The sequence below is a fragment of the Orcinus orca genome, chromosome 4, assembly GCF_937001465.1.
Source record: "Orcinus orca chromosome 4, mOrcOrc1.1, whole genome shotgun sequence".
Lineage (NCBI taxonomy): Eukaryota > Metazoa > Chordata > Mammalia > Artiodactyla > Delphinidae > Orcinus > Orcinus orca.
Window position 1 is genome coordinate 118,470,426 of NC_064562.1, and position 22,531 is coordinate 118,492,956.

General features: G+C 44.4%; 1 protein-coding gene across 5 annotated transcripts in view; it reads left to right on the top strand.

Annotated features, from left to right (window-relative positions):
* Positions 1-22,531, top strand: part of EVC (EvC ciliary complex subunit 1) — an 83,734-nt gene that overhangs the window by 13,045 nt on the left and 48,158 nt on the right. For 4 of the 5 annotated variants that reach the window (XM_033427850.2, XM_033427852.2, XM_004269624.3 and 1 more), the window contains exons 4-8: positions 2,010-2,242; positions 3,675-3,759; positions 14,393-14,491; positions 17,253-17,390; positions 20,077-20,235. In XM_033427850.2, coding sequence (XP_033283741.1) covers positions 2,010-2,242; positions 3,675-3,759; positions 14,393-14,491; positions 17,253-17,390; positions 20,077-20,235 — 714 coding nt within the window. The remainder of the gene's footprint in view (positions 1-2,009; positions 2,243-3,674; positions 3,760-14,392; positions 14,492-17,252; positions 17,391-20,076; positions 20,236-22,531) is intronic. The other variant, XM_033427851.2, reaches the window with a different exon arrangement.

The following is a 22,531-nucleotide window of genomic DNA, read 5'->3' on the forward strand; positions in this document are numbered from 1 at the left end:
AATGTGCAATTTGGGGTCCTTTTTGAGGATTTTATGGCAAGTCATTTTAATAGAGATGATTTTGTGGCTGTGTAATGGAGCATAACTTTAGGGTTAGTCCATTTTATGACGGTGTTGTCAGGGACAGGGTATGCCCATGGTATATATAGCAAGATATCCACAGGGACACCAGGTGACAGCACAGTAAGGCAGCATCTGCCCTGACCTTTTAACACTAGTACAAATACTAACAAGTTACTGACATTAATCCTTACAGACCCTGGGACTAATGCCAGCAGCTGATGCTGAACATTTACTGCGGGGCTGGCACAGTGCTAAGCATTTGTCATACATTACACATTTCAGTATTCCTTGCAACGTTCCTGGAAGGTAAATAATATTGTTCTCTCCACTTTATGCATAAGGAAACTGAGGCCAGGAGAGGTTAATGGTCTGCTCAAGGTCATACTGCAGGAAGTGGCAGGGCAAGAGTCGTACCCTCAGGTCTTACTCCTGGAGCCAGGAGTTCACACCTGTGGCTGGGAGTTTTGCAGAGGGCAGCATATTCCTTGATGTTTCAAGGAGGCCTCGGCCTATGTGATGCCCCACGAAAAAAATAGTTCCCTGGTCAAGTAAGTTGAGGAAAGTGCTGCCTGCTCTCCTGGAGATAAAGAGGACAGACTCAAACCCAGCTCCTATCTCAGCCGTTTACTCTTGGCCATTTTCTGACTTCTCAGGACCTCAGTTTCTTCATCAATAAAATGGGGGTAAAGGGCCCTCCTGCCTCACCCAGTTGTCTTGAGGATGAGATAGGGAATTAGGCATAGGGCTTAGAACAGTGTGTGATGTCTGCACACTCAATACGTGTTCAGTTTTTTAAATTATTATTTGCTTTTGAGGACAGCCAGAGCCTATCGAAGGCTCTGAGAATTCCTGTACCAAAGAAATGATTCTACCTTGTTCACGCAGACTTTCCCAAACTAATTTTTCTGTGGGACCCTCACAGTGAGCAGTAACTGGTTATAGTTCATGGGACTGCTCCCCGGAACACACATTGGGAACCACTTCCTTCACCATCTGGTGGGTGCGGGAAGGTGCAAAACTCCCAGACCTGGGGCATTCATTCGTCATCAGCACCCGTGCCAGGCAGGCTCTGTGGTGGGCACTGGTGATTATCCAGTGGTCAGGAGAGCACTGTCCTCACCCTGGAGGCCCTCCCAGCCCGGCGGACATTGCAGGATGGCGTGTGATAGCAGGCAGGACAGAAATGACCAGGGTCCTGTGGAACCCGGTGTGGGCCAGGCCCGGGGATCAGGGTAGGAAGATTCAGGGGTCTGTGTCTGGAGGGAGGGATGCTTCAGCCCAGCAGACAGTGAGTTAGGGGTGTTTCAGGCAGGGGGACAAGAGTCTGGAAAGGCTCAGAAGCATGAAATGATAGTGAGGGTTGGAGCTGGCCACCAGCTCAGTGCTACCTGGGCATGCACCTCTGGGGGCAGCAGGAGACGAAGCTGGACATAGGGATGGCTGACATTTGCTGAGCTCTCTGGCTGTGCCAGGCACTAGGCTATGACCTCATGTGGTCATGGCAGTGCAAGGGGCTTGAGTTCCTCGTTAAGGGGCTTTGAGTCTATCCGAGGGCAGGTCAGTGGACAGAGCGGGCCAGGGGTCTGGGTCAGCAGCCAGAGAGGTGGGGCAGGGCAGGCGGGCTGCTGGGGAGGTCAGAGCTGGCGGCCGAGGGTGGGTACAGGTGGGCCATCGGGGAACAGACCCAGGCTAATAGCTGGAGGGGAGGAGCCTGGTGCAGAGGGGCTGGCCTCTGGGGACAAGTGATGTGACAAGAGCTGTGACGAAGGCCCCTAGGGCCGTGGCCGTGCCCCTGGGGCAGAAGCTCCATGGCGTCCACTCATACCCTCCCTGCCTGTCCCGGCTTGGCCTTCCTGGGAGCCACCGCGTGTGTCACTGGCGGAATTACGGAAACGCTCATGATGGGTCATGTGGATTGAGAGTACACTTTCTCTCCTGCCCCCCAGCCTCTGGCCGACGGTTCCTCCAACCCATCTCTGCATGAAACCTTAAAGCAGGCAGTCTTGCCGAACCAGCCTGTGGAGGCATCGCCTTCCAGCAGCCTGGGGAGCCTGAGCCAGGCTGAGAAGGACGACTGCAGCTCCTCGTCCAGCGTGCACTCGGCCGCCAGTGACGACAGGTTCCTCGGTCGCACCTTCCTGGGGGCGAGCAGCTTCCCCGAGGCACTGACCTGCGAGAGGTGAGGAGGGGGTGGGATGGAGGATGCAGACTGATAGGCTGTATCATGCTCAGTGGAGGAAGTGGAGGCCCAGAGAGGTTAAGGACTCAGCCATGGACACACAGTGACCCAGTGTCAGAGCTGGAGCTGAATGTGTGCTGTTGGCCAGCATGGGGGTCAGGGAGCCAGGCCTGAGCCCTGGGGAGAGACAGAGGGGACCTCCTTTAATCACTGACCTGCCCCGTGCACTGCATAGCAGCAGCTAGCACTGGTTAAATGTCTTCTGTGTACAAAATAGTAAGCACTTTGCAGGGATTAATTCTCTTTTGAGCACGAGGAGAAGGTCTGTCTTATTCACAGCTGTGCACGACCACCCAGTGGGAGCCTGGGACAGGCACAGTGATGAGCAAGTATTAATCAGTCAATGAATTAATTCCTCTTAACAGCCCTATGTTGTTAAGGTTGTATAGTAGATGCTAATATTGCCCTCATTTTCAAAGAATAAAATGAGACACAGAGAGGCAGAGTGACTTGCCCAAGGTCACGCAGCAGGTGAGTGTTGGAGCCTGGTGTGACCCCACCACCTTATCTTGCAGCCCATGCTCTAAATCGCCAAACTGTCCAGCCCAGAGTAAGGCTTGGCACCCAGTAGGTGCTCAAAAAACTAGTCAGCAGGTTTGCACGTCAGTCCTCAGGCCTCTCTCAGATCTGAATTTCCGTGAGTCCAAGGAGCCCTGGGTGATTTGAACCAGGCATGGCCTGGCTCAGGGCTGTGCAAAGAGTGGGCTCAGAACTCTGAGCTTGGTGTTGACTCTGAAGGTGGACCCGGGAAGGAGGGACTTCGTTTAATTGCAGCCTTCTTGGCTCCCCTGCCTGGCTGGGAAGGGGTGTTTCTTCCCATTCGGACAAAGAGGACTTGAACAGTTCAGGTGGGAGTGTAGTCATTTAAGATGCATTTGCCTATGTCGGAGAAAAGGTCAAAGGCCTTTATCTTCACACTGTCAGTTATCTGCCCCCGTGACCACGTGACCACGACTTGATTTCTCTGACCCTTGATTTCCTGAGTCAGTTTCCTCATCTGTAAATGGCTGTGAGAATGTGTACATGATGGCAGAAAGGAAGGATGACACGTGACACTAGACATGAAAATGCCGGGGGGGGCCTGGGGGGGCGTGCTCTTTTTCATCTCTCACCTTCCGTCTCTTCCTGTGTCCTGTCTTTGATGTCTCGGGCAGCCGTTGCCTTCTAGTCACAGGTGGCTTTCAGAGGCTACTTGGATTGCTCCTTGTGCACCTGGGGTGGCTGTGAGCAATCTCTGTGTGCCGCAGAATTTAAAATCTGGAGTCAGGATGCACCATGGCTTATCCTGCAGGGATGTACTGATAACTCGGTAACCTTACCCCCCACATCAAATACTCTGAAAGTCTCTTCTGTTTCTCTTTGGACTTTGCAGCGTGGACCTCGACTTGTGTATCTACAACCTTCACTTGAAAGACCTGCTGCATCTGGACACGGCGCTGAGGCAGGAGAAGCACATGGTAGGTAGAGGACTCGGGACCCGGGAGACAGGCTCTCCGTGTACATGGAGTCCCGGAGACCCTTGGGAAACGGGTGTCGGTGACAGCGGAGCCGCCACAGGGGAAGGCAGAGCAGGGTTAGGCGTCCGACTGCAAAATGGAAAAGCAATTCGTGCCTGCAGACGGGAAGCAGGATTTACCTTACCCAGCGCCACTGGGGTTAAAAGCAGAAAGCTGGGTACCTACTCTCTGCGCACACCTCCTGATGGAGACCAAAGAGCACAGGATTTTTAGCGGAATGATAATAGGGATCATAAGGTTTATGAGTGCTCACTATGTACTAGGTCCTGGGGGTGTTACACAGGTGGTTATTTTAAAGCTCACACAACCTGGCGAGGTGGGTGCCATCCTTATGTCCACTTTACAGATGGGGAAACTGAGGCACAGAGTGGAGACTGGCCCTAAGTCATAAAGTTCTAAGTTGGGGCTGAGATGGGAAGTTGAGTACCTTCTTATGGGTGTGCATTCTCCGAGCGAAGGAAGGAGAAATCAGAGCCACGGAGGAAACAAGGTTGGTCTCTGCCAGATGCACGTGGATCCACACTGGATCCAGGTCACAGAAAATCAGAGGGATGCGTCCCACTGTAGCTGCAGAGCCTCCATGGGTTAGCCAGGCAGCAAGGCCACTGGGGTTTAAAAAAGAAAAAGAATTATTTCGGGCTTCCCTGGTGGCGCAGTGGTTAAGAATCCGCCTGCCAATGCAGGAGACACGGGTTCGATCCCTGCACCAGGAAGATCCCACATGCTGCGGAGCAACTAAGCCCGTGCACCACAACTACTGAGCCTGCTCTCTAGAGCCCGTGAGCCACAACTACTGAGCCTGCGTGCCACAACTACTGAAGTCTGTGCACCTAGAGCCCACGCTCTGCAACAAGGGAAGCCATCGCAGTGAGAAACCTGCGCACCGCAACGAAGAGTAGCCCCCGCTCGCCGCAACTAGAGAAAGCCCGCACGCAGCAACGAAGAGCCAACACAGCCAAAGATAAATAATGAAAATGAAAAAAATTTAAAAAAAGAATTATTTCTCCATGAGACACATCCTCTGAATGACTGAATGAGGGAGGAGACCTACAGAGAGAAGGGAGGAGAGAGAAGGCCTGTTGGGAAGAGAAAGGGAGGGGTAGATGGAGAGAGTGACAGACAAAGATATGCCCGCAGGTGCTTCATTGTAAACAGGAGAAATAAAAGAATATTAAGTTGAGGATGCAACAGAAAGAAATTTTGCTCTGTGTGAGCAGAACGGGCCTCGTAAACAGGTGCCAGTATTTGAAACCATAAATCATCCTAGGATTCCAGAAATCGAGCCTGTTCCTACCGCCCCACAGACCCCTGTGCAGAGCCTCATGGACATGAGGCACGAGCCCACCTGCAGCTGCAGGCTGCTTTCACTTAGCCACACCTGGTTCTGCTTGGGGGCAGGTGGCCCTGGCGATTTTCTCAAAGGCTGTGCTCCCTGGAGGGTGATTGTTTCTGTGCTCAGAGCCCCATCCAGCTGGTGAGTGACGTGGTCCTGGCCCCTCACCCATGGAGCAGCCAGCAAATGCCCACAGGGAAGCAGCCTACTGTCATGAAGAGAGCATTCACTGTCACTCATCTGTGGGCAGCCTCCCCGCCCTTCTGGACACAATACTGGGGACAGCCCCTGCCTTTATGGAGCCCACTGTCCAGGAGAGAGATGGCAGTCAATGGACTGCACAAAATGCACAGAGGCAAAAAGTATGACAAAGCAAATGATGGAGTACCATGAGGGCATGTAAGAGAGGACCTGAGGGCGTGTAGGCTTCAGGGAGGTGGTCAGGCTTCCCTGGAGGGAGATACTTAAGCTGGAACCTGGGAAAGTTCCAGGAGCACCAGATTAGGAATTAGAAACTTGGGTTCTAATCCACCCTTTGACACTTAAGAGCTGTGTGACTTTTTGTAAGTCACTTCCCCTCTCTGGGCCACTTTAGGAAAGGTGTGAAAATAATATACTTCCAGCTTTTACTCCATGGAATTACTAGAAGTGAAGTCCCACTTTGAAAGTTCTCTGTAGGCAAAGTTCTGGGCTCTGTTGGGCTGTGTGATCTGCGTCATCACAGCATCATTTATGAAACACTGAAATTCTGCTAGGCTAAACACTTTAAATGTCTGATCTCATTGAAACCTCAGTGCTGTTCCACTCATGAGTCTCAGAGAGGTCTAGTCAGTTGCCCACGATCACACAGCTGGTAAACTGCAGAGTCAGAACCCAAATGAGGTTTGTCTGAGTCCAAGGTCTGTGTATCCTCAGAGCCCAGAACAGTGCCCTACACATAGTAGGTGCTCAATGGAAATGTGTCTGGTTGACACTGTCGCCACCCTGGGAGAGCTGCTTTCTAAGCATGGCCTTCCATTCACTGCAGGGCATGTCTTCATTGTGTGTAAGACCTAGAGAAACATGGGGAACAGGAGGGAACCATGTTACACAAAGACTTCAAATTTCATCTCTCTGGTAGAGATCCACTATCACAGGTCAGGATTCAGAAGTGACTCAGACCAGATGTGACCACCATGCAGCCAAGAAGCTTAGAGCTCTCTGGTGGCCCTTGAGGAGGAAGACACTGGTGCTGGGCTTGTCTAGGAAGTGGTAAGCTTTAAAAGCAGAATGGCAGAAGAGAAAATAGATCAAGGGATGTGGGAGGGGGGTGGCTAATATCAGAGGAGCACTAGGACTAGCGGATTTCTCCTGGTGCTGGAAAATTCTCTATCTTGATTGTGGCAATACATGGGGGAAAATTGCATAGATCCACACGCACACATATACGCACAAATGAGTGCATGTAAAAGCGGGTGAAAACTGAGTAAGGTCTGTAGTTAACTGTATTGGACCTATGTCCATTTTCAGGTTTGATATTGTACCACAGTGATGTACGATGTCACCCCTGGGGACAAAGCGCACAGAACTCTGTACAGTTTTTCATCTTCCTCTAAGTCCATAATTATTCCAAATTAAAAAGTGTTTACAATTCAAAGGAATGGGACAAGACCTGTAAACGTTACTGATTCAGTTTGGGGTCAAAAAGAAAATAGGTTTGAGATTAACATCTTGAGAAAAGAATGTTACTGTACATAGCCTCAGACTTCAGTGGTTGGAAAGTCAAGACAATTTTTGTCTTTTTAGAGCTTATTAGCATTGGCAAGCATAATGAAGGTTGGTGAAGAGTTCTGGGGCTGTCCCTCATGGATGTCCCTTGTGACATAAGGCCAGTTGTCCAGATTTCTCAACTGAGAGTTCCTCATCTGTAAAATGGGGAATATTGTACCAACCTCCTGCTGTGATGATCATTTGAGATAATATATATATTAGCCTGACACAGAAGAGTGTTTAACAAACCTTAAAACAAGGATCATAAACTATGGCCCTTGGGCCAATCTGGCCATACCTATTCTTTTACACATCACCTATGGCTGCCTTCATGCTGTAACAGCAGAGTTCAGTAGTTGCAAAAGAGATAGTATGGCCTGCAAACCCCAAAATATTTACTTTGTGGACATTTGGAGAAAAGCATTTGCTCACCCGTGCATTTAAAAATGTCTTACCACGGGGGCAGTCCGAGATGACTGCGTAAGAAGATCCTGTTCTCACCTCCTCCCATGGACACACTGAATCTATAGCTACGTATGAAATAGATCCCTCTGAAAAAGACCTAAAAACTGGTGAACAGCTCCTTCATGACTAACACTCTTGGCATACCCTCAACAAGTGGGACCCATCAAGAATAAATTAGGCTGCTGCGGAGCAACTAAGCCCGTGAGCCACACTACTGAAGCCCACATGCCTAGAGGCCATGCTCCACAACAAGAGAAGCCACCGCAATGAGAAGCCCACTCACCGCAACGAAGAGTAGCCCCTGCTCACTGCAACTAGAGAAAGCCCGCGTGTAGCAACGAAGACCCAACACAGCCAAAAATAAATTAATTAATTTTTTAAAAAAGAAAAGAATGAAAAAGAATATATTAGGCTGCTTAGATACTCACAAAGGTTTGAGAGACAACCATGAGCTAGGGCAAGGTTGAAAGATAAAGTTCATCTTTTACAAGTCCACTTCTTCAAGACTGGGAGAGGTAGCTGTTTTGCCTAATACATAGAAACCAACACAGTCAATCAAAATGAGGAAACAGAGCAATATGTTCAAACAAAAGAACAAGATAAAATGTCAGGAAAAAAGCCTTAATGAAAAGGAGATAAGTAACTTACCTGATTAAAGAGTTCAAATAATGGTCATAAGATGCTCATCAAACTCGAGAGAAAAATGGATGAACAGAGTGAGAACTTCAGCAAAGAGATAGAAAATATAAGTACCAAACAGAAGTCACAGAGGCAAAGTATACAATAACTGAACTGAAAAATACACTAGGGGGTTTAACAGTAGACTAGGTGAAGCAGAAGAAAAAAATCAGTGAACTAGAAGACAGGGCACCCAAGCAGAACAGCAAAAGGAAAACAGAATTTTAAAAAGTGAAGATAGCTTAAGGGACCTATGGGACAATATCACATGAAATAATGTTCGCAATACCAGGGGTCCCAGAAGGAGAAGAGAGAGAGGGGCAGGAAACATATTTAAAGAAATAATGGCTGAAAACTTTCCTAACCAGGGGAAGGAAACAGACATCCAGATCCAGAAAGCCCAGAGAGTTCCAAAAAAGATGAACCCAAAAAGATCCACACCAAGATACGTTAAGATTTAAAAGTCAAAAGTTAAAGAGAGAATCTTAAAGCAACAAGATTAAAAAACAACTTGTTAACTACAAGGGAACCCCCAAAAGACTATAAGCAGATTTTTCAGCAGAAACTTTGCAGGCCAGAAGGAGTGCCGCGATATATTTAAAATGCTGAGAGGAAAAAACTTCCAATCAAGAAAACTCTACCCAGCAAGGTTATTGTTTAGAATTGGAGAGATAAAGCGTTTTCCAGACAAGCCAAAGCTAAAGGAGATCATCACCACTAAAGCAACCTTACAAGAATTGTTAAAGGGACTTCTTTAACCTGAGAAGAAAGAGCATTAATTAGTAACAAGAAAGCATACAAAAGTAAAAATCTTACTAGTAAAGGTAATTATATAGTAAAGGTAGTTAATTAATCACTTATAAAGTTGGTATGAAGATTGAAAGACAAAAGTAGTAAAACTATAACTATAATAATCACAGAAACACAAAATAAAAAGATGTAAAATGTGACATCAAGAAGCATAATATGTGTGTGCCAGGAGCAGAGGGTGGGTGGGAAATGTAGAGTTTTAGATTGCACTCAAACTTAATTTGCTATCAACTTAAAATATACTGTTAAATATATAAATATTATATGAACATCATGGTACCCAGAAAACAAAAACCTATATTAGATACACAAAAGATAGTAAGAAAAGAATCTAAGCAAAACACTAAAGAAAGTCATCAAACCACAACGGAAGAGAGCAAGAGTAAAAAAGAAAGGAACAGAAAGTAACAACAAAACAGCCAGAAAACAATTAACAAAATGGCAATAAGTACATACCTATCAATAATTACTTTAAATGTAAAAGTACTAAATTCTTTAATCAAAAGACATAGAGTGACTGAATGGATTAAAAAAACAAGACCCAGGTATATACTGCCTACAAGAGACTCATTAAAGATATATGTACACAAGTACACACATGGACTGAAGGTGAAGACATGGAAAAAGATGTTCCATGCAAATGGAAAGCAAAAGAAAGCTGGTATAGCTATACTTACATGAGAAAAAAGTAGTCTTTAAAATAAAGATTGTAATAAAAGAAAAAGAGGGGGATTATATAATGATAAAGGGGTCAGTGCAACAAGAGGATATAACATTTGTAAATATTTATGCGTCCAATATAGGGGCAACTAAACATCTAAAGCAAATATTAACAGATCTAAAGGGAGAAACTGACAACAATACAATTATAGCAGGGGGCTTTAATATCCCATTTACATCAATGCATTGATCATCCAGACAGAAATTCAGTGAGGAAACATCAACCTTACAGTACGCATTAGACCACATAGTCTTAATATATATAAACAGAATATTTCATCCAAAAGCAGCAGAATTCACACTCTTCTCAAGTGCACATGGAACATTCTCCAGAATAGATGATATGTTAAGTCACAAAACAAGTCCCAATAAATTTAAGATCAAAATCACATCAAGGGCTTCCCTGGTGACGCAGTGGTTGGGAGTCCGCCTGCCGATGCGGGGGACACGGGTTCGTGCCCCAGTCCAGGAAGATCCCACATGCCGCGGAGCGGCTGGGCCCGTGAGCCATGGCCGCTGACCCTGCATGTCCGGAGCCTGTGCTCCGTAATGGGAGAGGCCACAGCAGTGAGAGGCCCACACACCGCAGAAGAAAAAAAAAAAAAAAAAAAAAAATCACATCAAGCATCTTTTCCAACCACAATGGTATGAAACTAGACATCAGTTACAGGCATACCTTGGAGATATTGTGGGTTCAGTTCCAGATGACTGCAATAAAGCAAATATCACAATAAAGTGAGTCACATGAATTTTTGGTTTCCCAGTGCATATGAAAGTTATGTTTATACTGTAGTCTCTTAAGTGTGCAATGGCATTATGTCTATCAGAACAATGTACATACCATAATTTAAAAATACTTTTTTGTTTAAAAATGCTGACCAATATCTGAGCCTACAGCAAACTGTAATCCTTTTGCTGGTGGAGGGTTCGAAATATCACAAGAATTACCAAAATGTTACACAGAAACACAAAGTGAGAAAATGCTGTTGGAAAAATGATGCCGATAGACTTGCTCAACACATGCTTGCTACAAACCTTCAATTTATAAAAAATGAAATATCTGCAAAGTGCAATAAAGCACAGTTCAATAAAATGAGGGATACCTGTACAGGAAGAAAACTGGAAACATCACAAATATGTGAATATTAAACAATGTGCTACTGAACAGCCAATGGGTCAATGAATAAATCAAAGGAGAAATCACAAAATGCCTTGAGACAAATAAAAGTGGAAATATAATTTACCAAAATCTATGGGATGCAGCAAAAGCAGTTTCTAGAGGGAAGTTCATAGCCATACCTCAAAAAAACCAAGAAAACTCAGAAAAACAATCCAATTTTACACCTAAGGAACTAGAAAAAGAAGAAAAAACCAAGCCCAAAGTTAGCAGAAGAAAGGAAAATAAAGATCAGAGCAGAAATAAATGAAATAGACTTTAAAAAAAGCATAGAAAAGGTCAATGAAACAGTGGCTGGTTCTTTGAAAGGATAAACAGAACTGACAAACTTTTAACTAGCTTCACCAAGAAAAGAAGAGAATGGGCTCAAATAAATAAAATCTGAAATGAAAGAGTAGTTACAACTGATGCCACAGAAATACAAAGGATCATAAGAGACTACTATGAACAATTATGTGCCAATGATTGGACAACCAAGAAGAAATGGATAAATTCCTAGAAACAGGGACTCTTCCAAGATGGAATCATGAAAAGAGAAAATCTGAATAAACTGATTACTAGTAAGAGGATTGAATCAGTATGCAAAAACTTCCCGACAGACAAAAGTACAGGACCAGATGGCTTCACTGGTAAAGTCTACCAACACTTAAAGAAGATTTAATACCTATCCTTCTCAGACTCTTACAAAAAATTGAAGAGTAGGGAATGCTTCCAAACTCATTTCACTAGGCCAGCATTTTCCTGATACCAAAACCAGACAAGGATGCCAGAAAAAAAAGAAGAAAATTACAGGTGAATATCTCAGATAAACATAGATGCAAAAATCCTCAACAAAATATTAGCAAACCAAATTCAGCAACAGATTAAAATGATCATATACCATAATTAAGTGGGATTTATTCCAGGAATGCAAGAATGGTCAACATGCACAAATCAGTCAACATGATATACCACATTAACAAAATGAAGGATAGAAATCATACCATCTCAAAACAGAAAAAGCATTTAACAAAATTCAACATGCATTTGTGATAAAAACTCAACAAAGTAGGTATAGAGAGAATGTACCTCAACATAATAAAAGTCCATATATGACAAACCTGCAACTAACATCATACTCAACAGTGAAAAGCTGAAAGCTTTTCCTCTAAGATCAAGAACAATACAAGGATGCCCACTCTCGCCACCTTTATTCAACATAATATTGGAATTACTATCCAGAGCAGTTAGGCAAAGAAAAGAAATAAAAGGCATCCAAAATGGAAAGGAAGAAGTAAAGCTGTCAGTATTTTCAGAAGACATGATTTTATACGTAGAAAAGACTGGACAAAACCTGTTAGAACTGATAAATTCAGTCAAGTTACAGGGTACAATGTACAAAAATCTGTTGTGTTTCTATACACTAAAAACAAACTATCAGAAAGAGAAATTGGGAAAACAATCCCATTTACAATTCAATCAAAAAGAATAAAAGACCTAGGAATAAATTTAGCTGAGGAGGTGAAAAACTTGTACACTGAAAACTTGACATTGATGAAAGAAATCAAAGAAGCCACAAATAAATGGAAAGATATTCCATGCTCATGGGTTGAAAGAATTAGTATTGTTAAAATGTCTGTCTTACCCAAAGTAATCTACAGATTCAATACAATCCTTATCAAAATCTGAATGGCATGTTTCAAATAGAACAAACAATCCTAAAATTTGTATGAACCCACAAGACCCCAAATAGCCAAAGCAGTCTTGAGAAAGAACAAAGCTGGTTATGTCAATTATTCTTCAAAAAAAAAAAAGCGCCTTACTACACAAATATGTCTAACTGACCTTTGACAGAGGTGCAAATGGAGTTCAGTGGAGGAATGATAAGCTTTTCATTAAATCATGCAGTTGGACATCCATAAGCAAAACAAAATGAACCTCAAGCTAAACCTCATACCTCATACAAAAATTAACTCAAAATGGATCATGTACTTAAATGTAGAATATAAAACTGAGTCTTTTAGAAAAAAAAAAAAAGGGGGGAAAATCTTTGGGATCTAAGGAAAGAGTTCTTAGATTAACACCAAAAGTGTGACCCATAAAACGGAAAACAAATTGAAACTCATCAAAATAAAAAACTTCTGCTCTGCAAAAAATCGTGTTAAGAAGATGAAAAGACTGAGGCAATATTTTGCAAGCCACATTCTAAGAAAGGACTAGTACCTAGAATATATGAGGAACTCAAACCTCAATCCTAGAGTCTGTCATACAGAGTGAAGTTAAGTCAGAAAGAGAAAAACAAATACCATGTGCTAACACATATATATGGAATCTAAAAGAAAAAAAAACGGTTCTGAAGAACCTAGGGGCAGGACAGGAATAAAGATGCAGACGTAGAGAATGGACTTGAGGACACGGGGAGGGGGAAGGGTAAACTGGGATGAAATGAGAGAGTGCTACGGACTTATATATACTACCAAATGTAAAATAGATAGCTAGCGGGAAGCAGCCGCGTAGCACAGGGAGATCAGCTGGGTGCTTTGTGACCACCTAGAGGGGTGGGATAGGGAGGGTGGGAGGGAGACTGAAGAGGGAGGAGATATGGGGAAATATGTATATGTGTAGCTGATTCACTTTGTTATAAAGCGGAAACTAACACACCATTGTAAAGCAATTATACTCCAATAAAGATGTTAAAAAATAATAATAATAGAAAAAGAAAAAGAAATAAGTAAACAATCCGATTAGAAAATGGGCAAAAGACATGAACAGATTATTTCACCGAAAAGAATATACGGCTGGCAAGGAAACACACACAAAAGCACATGAAAAGATGTTCAACATCATTAAGCCATTAGGGAAATGCAAATTAAAACCACATGAGATATGACTACACACCTATCAAAATGACAAAAATAAAAATAACAATGCCACCAAATGCTTGTGGGGTTGTGATGAAACTGGATCACTCATACATTGCTGGTGGGAATATAAAATGCCACTCTGGAAGACAGGTGATTTCTCATAAAACGAAATATACAATTACCAGGAGACCCAGCAGTTGCAGTCTTGGACATTCATCTCAGAAACACATATGTTCAGTCAAAAACCTGTATGTGAATGTCCATAGCAGCTTTATTTGTAATAGCCCCAAACTGGAAATACTCAGATGTCCAGCAATAGGTGAATGATTAAACCAATTGTGGACACAGCACCCTTGGACTTGCCAGGGTGTCCCTGCCTATGGAGGACCCTTCTTGGGTTTAGAGGACATGTCCATCCATTGAGACAGGGGGGTGGAGTAGTTGACTTTACACATCCCATTTCTGTACAACCATCTCTCTGATTCTTTCCACAAAGAAGCAACCCCCCTTCGCCTCGTCTGTTTTCTTGACTCATGGAAATGGGGAACGTGGGGGCTTCCCACAGAGTGGGCTCCTCATAGATATGTGCAGAAGAAATGAAGCATTTTTCTTTAGCGGCTTCATGAAAATGCAGTCCATTACAGGCCATTGTCATGACTTTTAATCTGAGGTCTTTTCCTAGAGCAAAAAGTGTGTGGGCAGTTGGGGGAGAGAGAAAGGAGGTAGGAGAAAAAGGAGGGAAGAGAAATACCATTGTTGAAACCTTTCTCTTTGTTATGTTTCCCTTTTTGGCAATAGATGTTTATTCAGATTTTTAAAATGTGCCTCCTTGACCTTCTTCCTAAAAAGAAGACTGATGATGAATTATACCAGAAGATTCTCTCAAAACCAGAAAATGTAAGTCTTCAACCTATATTTCAAAATAACTTAAAAATAGTTTATTATGATATATAAAACACATTATAGTAAAGTATTTTTATGTATAAAAATAGCTTATTACAATATATACTTTTCAACAAATATGGTGTATAAAAGTATAGCTATAAACATAAAACTAACAGTGCATATTATTAAAATGTGGAAAAATATTAGAAGTAGAAAAAAAAAGAATGTTGGTCATACCCACTACTCAAAGAGAACCACTATTGATTCTATTTTCTGTACAAATGTGGGGTATTTTAAAATATATAATTTGCTTATTGGTTATAACTCTTCCTACTACTTTGCATTCTTCTCATTTCAGTCTTTTATACAAGCTTTATATTGTTTTATGTGCAGCAAAATGAGTCAGGGCTACCCTGGAGTCAGAGTGGTGGAGATTGATATCCTGGTCCTGTCTTTCACAAACACTCAGAATCCTAGGTTGTTCCTTTGTGCAATGGGATTCTAATTCCCATCCTGTGGGATTACAGAAAGAAGAAAATTTGTATGAAGCACCTAGCAAAGTAACAACCAGACCCTGATTATATGATCGCTGCCATCATTCCCATTCCCACCAACACCACCACAATCATCTTCATCATCATCATCAATATCATTGTCATTATTATTGTTTTATTACCAACACAGTCACCACCACCACTATCATTATCATCATCATCGCCATCGCCACCACCATCTTTATTATTTTCATCATTGTCGTAATCATTCTTATTATGACCATCACCACTGTTATCATTATCTTCATCATCATTCTCATCATCCTCATTACCACCACCATCACCATCCTCCTCATTACCACCACCACTACCAACATTTCATCATCGCCACCATCATTGTTGCCATCATTCTTACTTCTCCCATTGCCACCATCATCCTCATCTGCATCGTTATTCTCATCTTCCTTACCGTGACCATCACCACCTCCACCATCATCCTCATCATCCTCACTTCTGCCATCACGACTTTCATCTTCATTGTCATATCGTTGTCATAATCCTCATTCCTTCCATCACCACCATTATCTTCATCATAGTCATCATTACCATCCTTATCACTGCAACCATGAGATTTGGGGGATTGGGAGGAGGGAGTGTTTCTTCCTCACTCTTCTGGATTCCAAGGGGGAGGATTCATCACTCCATCCCAGGGAGAAGGCAGTACGTCTTCATTTTTGTTAACATCATTGTCATCATCCTCAGTACCACCACTACTGTGATCCTCCTCATCAGGCGATGTACAGAGTGCTTCATACACATTATTTAATCTTCACAACAGCCCTGTGAGTGACCATCATTCTTTTTGTTTATAGCTGAGGAAGTTGAGGCTCAATGAGTTTAAATGACTCTCCAATGACAAAAAGAATGATAATGGTGGTGATACTTGTAATTGTACTAGTAATGAATGTCATATGGAAAGAATAAGAGCTTTGGTATCTGCAGGCCTGGGATCAAGTCCCACCTCTACCGCTTCCAGAGCATCTTAATGATGTCAGTGGCTACTGTTCAGTGGATGTAGTCTGGCCAAGGGCTTTAAATGCATACTTTCCTATAATATTGACAACAGCCTCAGAACTTCTAGATGAAGATGAGAAGTGCCCAGAAATAGCAGCTGCTTTGGAGAGAAGCAGCATAGTGCGTGCAGTTAGAAGAGCGGGGCTCTGGAGTCAGTGAGCCTAAGGGGCCTAGCCTAGCACGCCACTTCCTACTGGGAGACTTTGGACGAAATATCTCAACGTCCCATAGATAAGATTCCTCATCTGGAAAAGAACCCTCATTTCTCTCTTGTAGAGACGCTGTGAGAATTAGAAGTCACATATGGCTTCTGCTTGGATAATCAATAATGGATTTGGACCCACACCAGTGTTGATTACATGTCAGGGAACATAGGTCTAGAGAAAACAGAACAGCCCAGAGAACAGAACAGAACAGAAAACAAACCCTCCACACTCCAGGTTGGGGTCTGAAGGACTCCATACATAGGGTTCCCCTTTTCCTTCTAAGTTCTGAGTTAATTAAGAGAAAGCGTTGGGGAGACAGAGAAATGTCAGCTTCATCACTGAAAGGGGCCAGCTTGGAAGACATAGCTTAGGTGCACAGCGATCATGGCTTGCTTCCTAACACTGAATCCCAGGATTAGCTAAATTGCTTACTGGCAAAGCTGGGCCACCTCAGGCCTCCCCACACAGAAGATGGACCTTTGCTGCCCAGCTCACTCTGGGCTGAGGCCGCACCAGAGCAGTGGCCTCCCCTGAATGGTCCATCCCAAAGAAGAAGAGGTTGGGCAAGCTAGGGGCTGTGCTCACTTCCTGCTTTGGAACCGCCAGTCAAATACATATCACTTCCTCCCTGGGGTGTACTAAGTAATCCTTCCCCATGGAAACCAGAGGAGTGGGGAGGAGACATTCCATCCCACACCCCAGATGTCATGACATGTTCCCGGACTTCACAAAGATAGGAAGATACTATTTCATTGTTTTTAAAATATGGCCTATTTTGGGGGGATGAGGGAAAAACTATAGAAGAAAATACGTAATCCATTATTCCCGAGGCCCTTTGATGATTTTTATCATCAATCCTTCAGTAGGACAACACCGAAAGCATTTAATTATGGTTAAGAAATATTTTATGATAATGGGGTGAAAATAAAAGCATTTCTTCTCTAGAATTTAAGATACATTAGGTTTTTTCTGTATTTACCTTTTTCTTTTTTTCTCCAGGATTTGGAGGAATTAGAAAAGAGACTTCAGGTCAGACTGTCAAACACGGAGATGTTGGGTGCTGGTGACTCTGAATACATCACCCTGGCAGATGTAGAAAAGAAAGAGAGAGAATATTCTGAGCATCTAATAGCTAATGTATGTGGTGGATTTTCTTTCCCATATAAAAAGCGTGGTTTCTGGGACAGTTCGTTTGGCGAGATTAAAGAGATGGTACCTAGAAGCATGTTTAATACTGGAATTCCCTGTTGCGTTCTGCTCTGGAGCCAGGGATCCAGTTTCTGAAGTTAGTGATAGAGAAGGTATAATTAAGGGGCCAAGATTTACTGAGGGAGTCTTTTTTTCCTCTTAATGAATTCTCCTTGTTTAAATTTTACATCGATCTTTTTATCATTCAAAGCAAAGATCACTCTAACCCTGTGTGTCCTTACCGCCCTGTGGCTTAGAGCAGATGCCAGCTGCTAACTTCTCAAACTCCAGGCATCACTCCTAAAAGCATGTTTTAAATTCTAGAGAGGATGGCTTCCCTCAAACTCTTTTTTGCTTTGAGGTTCTACTACCTGCTGTTCATATATTACAAATTAAACAAATATTTTCTTGGCACGCAGGTGTTGTGTTGGACTCTGGGAATTCAAAATGAACTTAGACCTGGCCCCGCCAGGGAGATGCCCAGGCCTGTCTGGTGGGGGGGGGGGGGGGGACTGACGGGTGAACGGATGAGGACTTTGTGGGTTACAAGTGCCATGATAGATAGAGGTATGGGAAGACTGAGGTACAGTGGGGAGAACGATTCATTTTACCCCAGGGTTGTGAAGGTCTTTGTAGAAGAAAGGGTCATCGAGAAGCTTTTGGAGAGAAGTGTGGATGGATGCTGTCCAGTGGGTGGGCAGAGAAGGGAGCCAGGGCTAGGAAGCAGGCTGAGCAGGATAAAGCCAGAGGTCTTCCCTGAGGGTTTTCGTCTCATGCCAAGGAGATGGGAGTCACTGAAGCAGCAGAGGGTGGCTTGGCCGTGTTTTAGAAGGACTGCCCAGGCTGCTGTGTGGAGGGTTGTTAGGGACTTTGGGGCTAATCCAGTAGGAATTTCAGGAAGGCAATTGCAGTGGGGATGGAGAGGTAAGAAAAAGTGGGAGAGCTGATAGGGTGGTGTCTAAGGAGGTGGTGGGAAGAGGAGGGTATAGAGGATCAGGTCTACAGAAATAAGGATCCCAGAAGGAGAACAAGTTGGGAGGGAAGATGGTGAGTGTGGCTTGACATCCTGAGTTGGAGATGCCTGGGGGTGGAGAGTCCCCACTAAGCTCAGGTAGGATCTCACGGAGAACGAGGATATTCTCGGGATGAGATGGCTAAGGGAGGGCACTCAGCCCGGATTCTGGTGGTGCAGGGACTCCCCAAAGCCGTGGAATATCTTGTCCGTGTCTGCACATTTCAGGCAGAGGATTGATCATTCTCATAAGATTCTCTGAAGTATTGGTGTCCTTCGCTAACTGAGATGCTTCTGGTCTAGGGGTGTGTGTGGAAGGGGTAAAGAAAGGAGCCTCATGCCAGATCTTGGATCTTGGCAGCACTGAAGGAGCCGGAATCAAGGAGAATCAAGACAAGAAGCAGAGTATGGACCTTTAAGAAGCAGGAGAAAGTCAGGTCATGGATGCCAGGGGCATCACGAGTTTTTCAGAAGAGCGGAGTGGGCATCCTCGTTCTCTGCGATGGGAAGAGAAGAGGCGAAGCTGCTTGGATGTAGAGCTCTGGTTCCGGGTGTGCAGGAATTCACGGATGATAGTCCACATTCTCTGATAGTTGGAAAGGAAGTCGTCTGATGGGGCGAGAGGGGGTGAGAGCAGGGTGTGAATGTGAGGGAGGAGGTGGCCAGGGAAGATAAAGGGTTTGCTGAGCTGCCACGAGGCCCTTGAGACAGGACAGCAAACTTACGAAGAGGTGCTGGTTCGCGCAGGTGTGGGTTTTCTGCTGACCCTGCCCAGCAAGCAACGTCCATCTCAGCATCTGAGAGGTGGAACCAAGATGGAGAAAATCACAGCTGTGGGACTTGAAGGGACCTGCATCAAATATGCCTCTGCTTCTTGTTGCCTCTGTGACCCTTGACGAGTGACCTAACTTCCTGAGCCTGTTCCCTGTACCTCCGATACATATTTTATCTAGAAATAAAATGCGTGAAGGACGGAGCCTGGCTTGTAACCTGCGTGCCGTAAAGGAAAGTTGCTATGACTATGGGCATCGTTGTTCTTAGAGTCTGGAAGGCTGCAGTGACAAAAATGTAGCCCCCAACATTCTAAACCACTTGGCGATTCCCTACTCTGCTCCTGATAAGATGGTGGAGAAAGGAAAAAGATTTGAAGGCAAAATGTTTTTATGGTCGTCGTCATCTCTGTCATATTGTTCTTTTATACTTTTAGGACAATAATCAATAATTAAATGGCCATTCGTGCTTTTATTTCCAGGATGCGTTTAATCCCCTTTAAAGATCTGGAAGCTTCCAGGAGCGCATTGTGGAATTTCATGCACCCGCCCCCCTCCCCACCCCACTGCCGGGCAGTCTTTCAGCTGTTTGAGAGATTCATGGTGCTTGCCTTTCTTATCAGCAGCCCGTTGGTGTTTGCTGAAAAGCCACCTCCAAACTGACTGGCACCTACAAAGAGAATGGAGAATGTGATCGTTGCCAAGATAACTTTCTCCAACTTGTAGAATTGTTTCTAATCTCAGTTTGTGATAAGGGGTGAATAGTAATGCCCAAGCCTGAGCCGGACAGCTTTAAAGCTTTCTTAAATAAGTTTTCTCCCCCCACCTCTTGCATCTCATTCTCATTTCACAGATGGAAGCTTTCTGGAAACAGATGGAAAACATCCAGCACTTTCTGGTGGACCAATTTAAGTGTTCCAGCTCCAAAGCCCGACAGCTCATGATGACTCTGACAGAAAGAATGATTGCAGCTGAAGGGCTATTGCGTGATTCTCAGGATTTGCAGGCTCTGGTAACGCTGGAGGGGGCAGGGAGGGAACGTGATAATCAAACTAGAGACGTGGAATCCGGAAGCTTGGAGCACCGTAGGGGTCATTAAGTTCAAAACTGCAGATTGTAGAAAGGGATATAGAGGCCAGAGAAAAGCAGTGTGTCCATCCATCCCTCCATCTATCCATCAGTCATTTATCTGTCCGTCCATCCATCTAACCATTCCTTTAGTGGAGAGACTGGCCCGCCCCACGTCACTACAGCATAGGACACTGGTGGTTCTCAATCCTGACTGCACGTTGAAGTTATCTGAGGAGGTTTAAATAGTACTGATGCTTGGGTCCAAGATGGGTCCCCACCCCAAAGATTCTTAGTCCGGATTTTTTAAGGTTCCAGGTGACCACAGTGAGTAGTCATAGTTGATGCTCACTGGTGTGGACGGAGCTTTGGTTAGCTCTCCTGGACGGCCCCATGTACCACCTAGGGGGCTTAAAATAATGCCCATGTCACAGGCCTCTTGCACAGAGATCCAATCTGATTGGTCTGAAGTGGAGGACCTGGCATTGCTGTTTTTAAAACTCCCCAAACAATTCTGATGTATAGCTAGGAATGCAAACCGCTGGCACATAAGAGGAATCCACAAATCCAAATCCGACTTTGAATCTAAGCTTAGCCACTTGAAGCTGTGTGATCTCGAAGAGGTTACTTAACCCCTCTGAGCTTCAATGACTGTACTTAAAAAAGGTGGTCCCAGGAGTTGCTGCAGGCAGGGCCCGGGGAAATGCTTGGTCACTGTCGGGTTTTGTTGTGGAGGTTTCGGTCTAGCCCTGCTGTGTGCAAAGGCCAGGGCACCTACCCACCCATTTCCCCTTCCTCTGACCTTGAGAACTCATGAATTACATTTCAGACCTGTGCACCTGCCCAGGGCACTCCTGACTCAGAAACCTGCAGCAGTCGCCCTGCCCTCAGCTCAGAGACTCAGCTCCTCAGACGTGAGGAGAAGGCGCTGCTGAGTGGAGCGGTCCCTGCTGCTTCTGCACAAACTGCTCTGCTTCTCAAAGTGTGGTCCGCAGACCAGTAGCATCAGCGTCACCTGAGAGCTGGTTAGAAATGCAGAATCTCGTCCCCCCTCCCGAATCAGGATCTGCATTTTTAACAAATTCCCAGGTGCACACAGCTGTTTGAGAACTTTCTTTGCTTTTCCTTGTCACGTACACGTATAGTTTCCTTTCCCTCCTCCGCACTGCTGAAAGACACACAAATATTTCATTCCCGAAAAGCAGAGGAGCCAGCTAAGCGACTCACCTAGGACTCCCATGTTGCCTAATGATATCGCTCAGCCTGTGCCCCAGGCTTCCTGGTTTGCCGTCCAAGCCCTTTGAATTGGATTTTGATTTGATAAGGCTTCCGATATGAATGCATATCAAAGAGAAAGATCTTTTTCCTTTTATTCTTTTTTTCTTTGTATTTAATTATTATTCCATCAGCAGGATATTGATGCAGAAGAAAAACATATCCTTAGCTGACTCTGGCCCGAGTGTTAGCCGGTCACTTCCACATAGGAAGAAGGGAAATAATTTTCTCCAGGTTATCTGTAGGCCTTTTCCTTCTGTCAGCATTTCATGAGCACCTGCCGTGTGCCACATCCTGTTACAGGAACAGTGTTGCAGACTGGAGCTAGAAACCTGAGCTCATCCCACAGTTGCCTTTTATTAGCTGTATGACGTTGAACAGGTTACTTAACCTCTGTGACTCAGTTTCATCATCTGTAAAATGGGAATCTGAATAGCATCAGCTCTGAGAGTGTTAGAAAGTGGACAACATGTAGGACCTTTAGAACAGAGCCTGGCCCAGGGGAAGTGCTCAGTATGTGATACGGATTAGACAATGGCAGGCCAAGTGTCAGCAAACAAAATAGACGTAAACAAGTCATCGTAATGATGTGTGGAAAGAGCTACAGTCTGTGTTTGTACAGAGAGGGACGGGTTGGCTCTGTCAGAGTATGTTGTTGATAAACTCCAGAAGAATTCAAATTCTCAGGCTGCAGACATCTGAGAACTCTGGCCTGGGCGGTCGGAATGTGTCGCATGGAGTTGCTGAATATCAGAACTGGAAGAACCCTGGGAAGGGCCCCAGAGGTCATCAGAATCAGCTTCTAGGGATGCTCGAGAGAAAGAGGATGGTAGGAGGGATGTGGGGACCTGCTGTACATACTTATGACGACAGCTTGCATTCATGAGCACCTACTGTCTTCTGGTTGCTATTTTAATTGCATTACCTATTTTAACTTATTTAATGCTCACATCCACTCTGTAAGT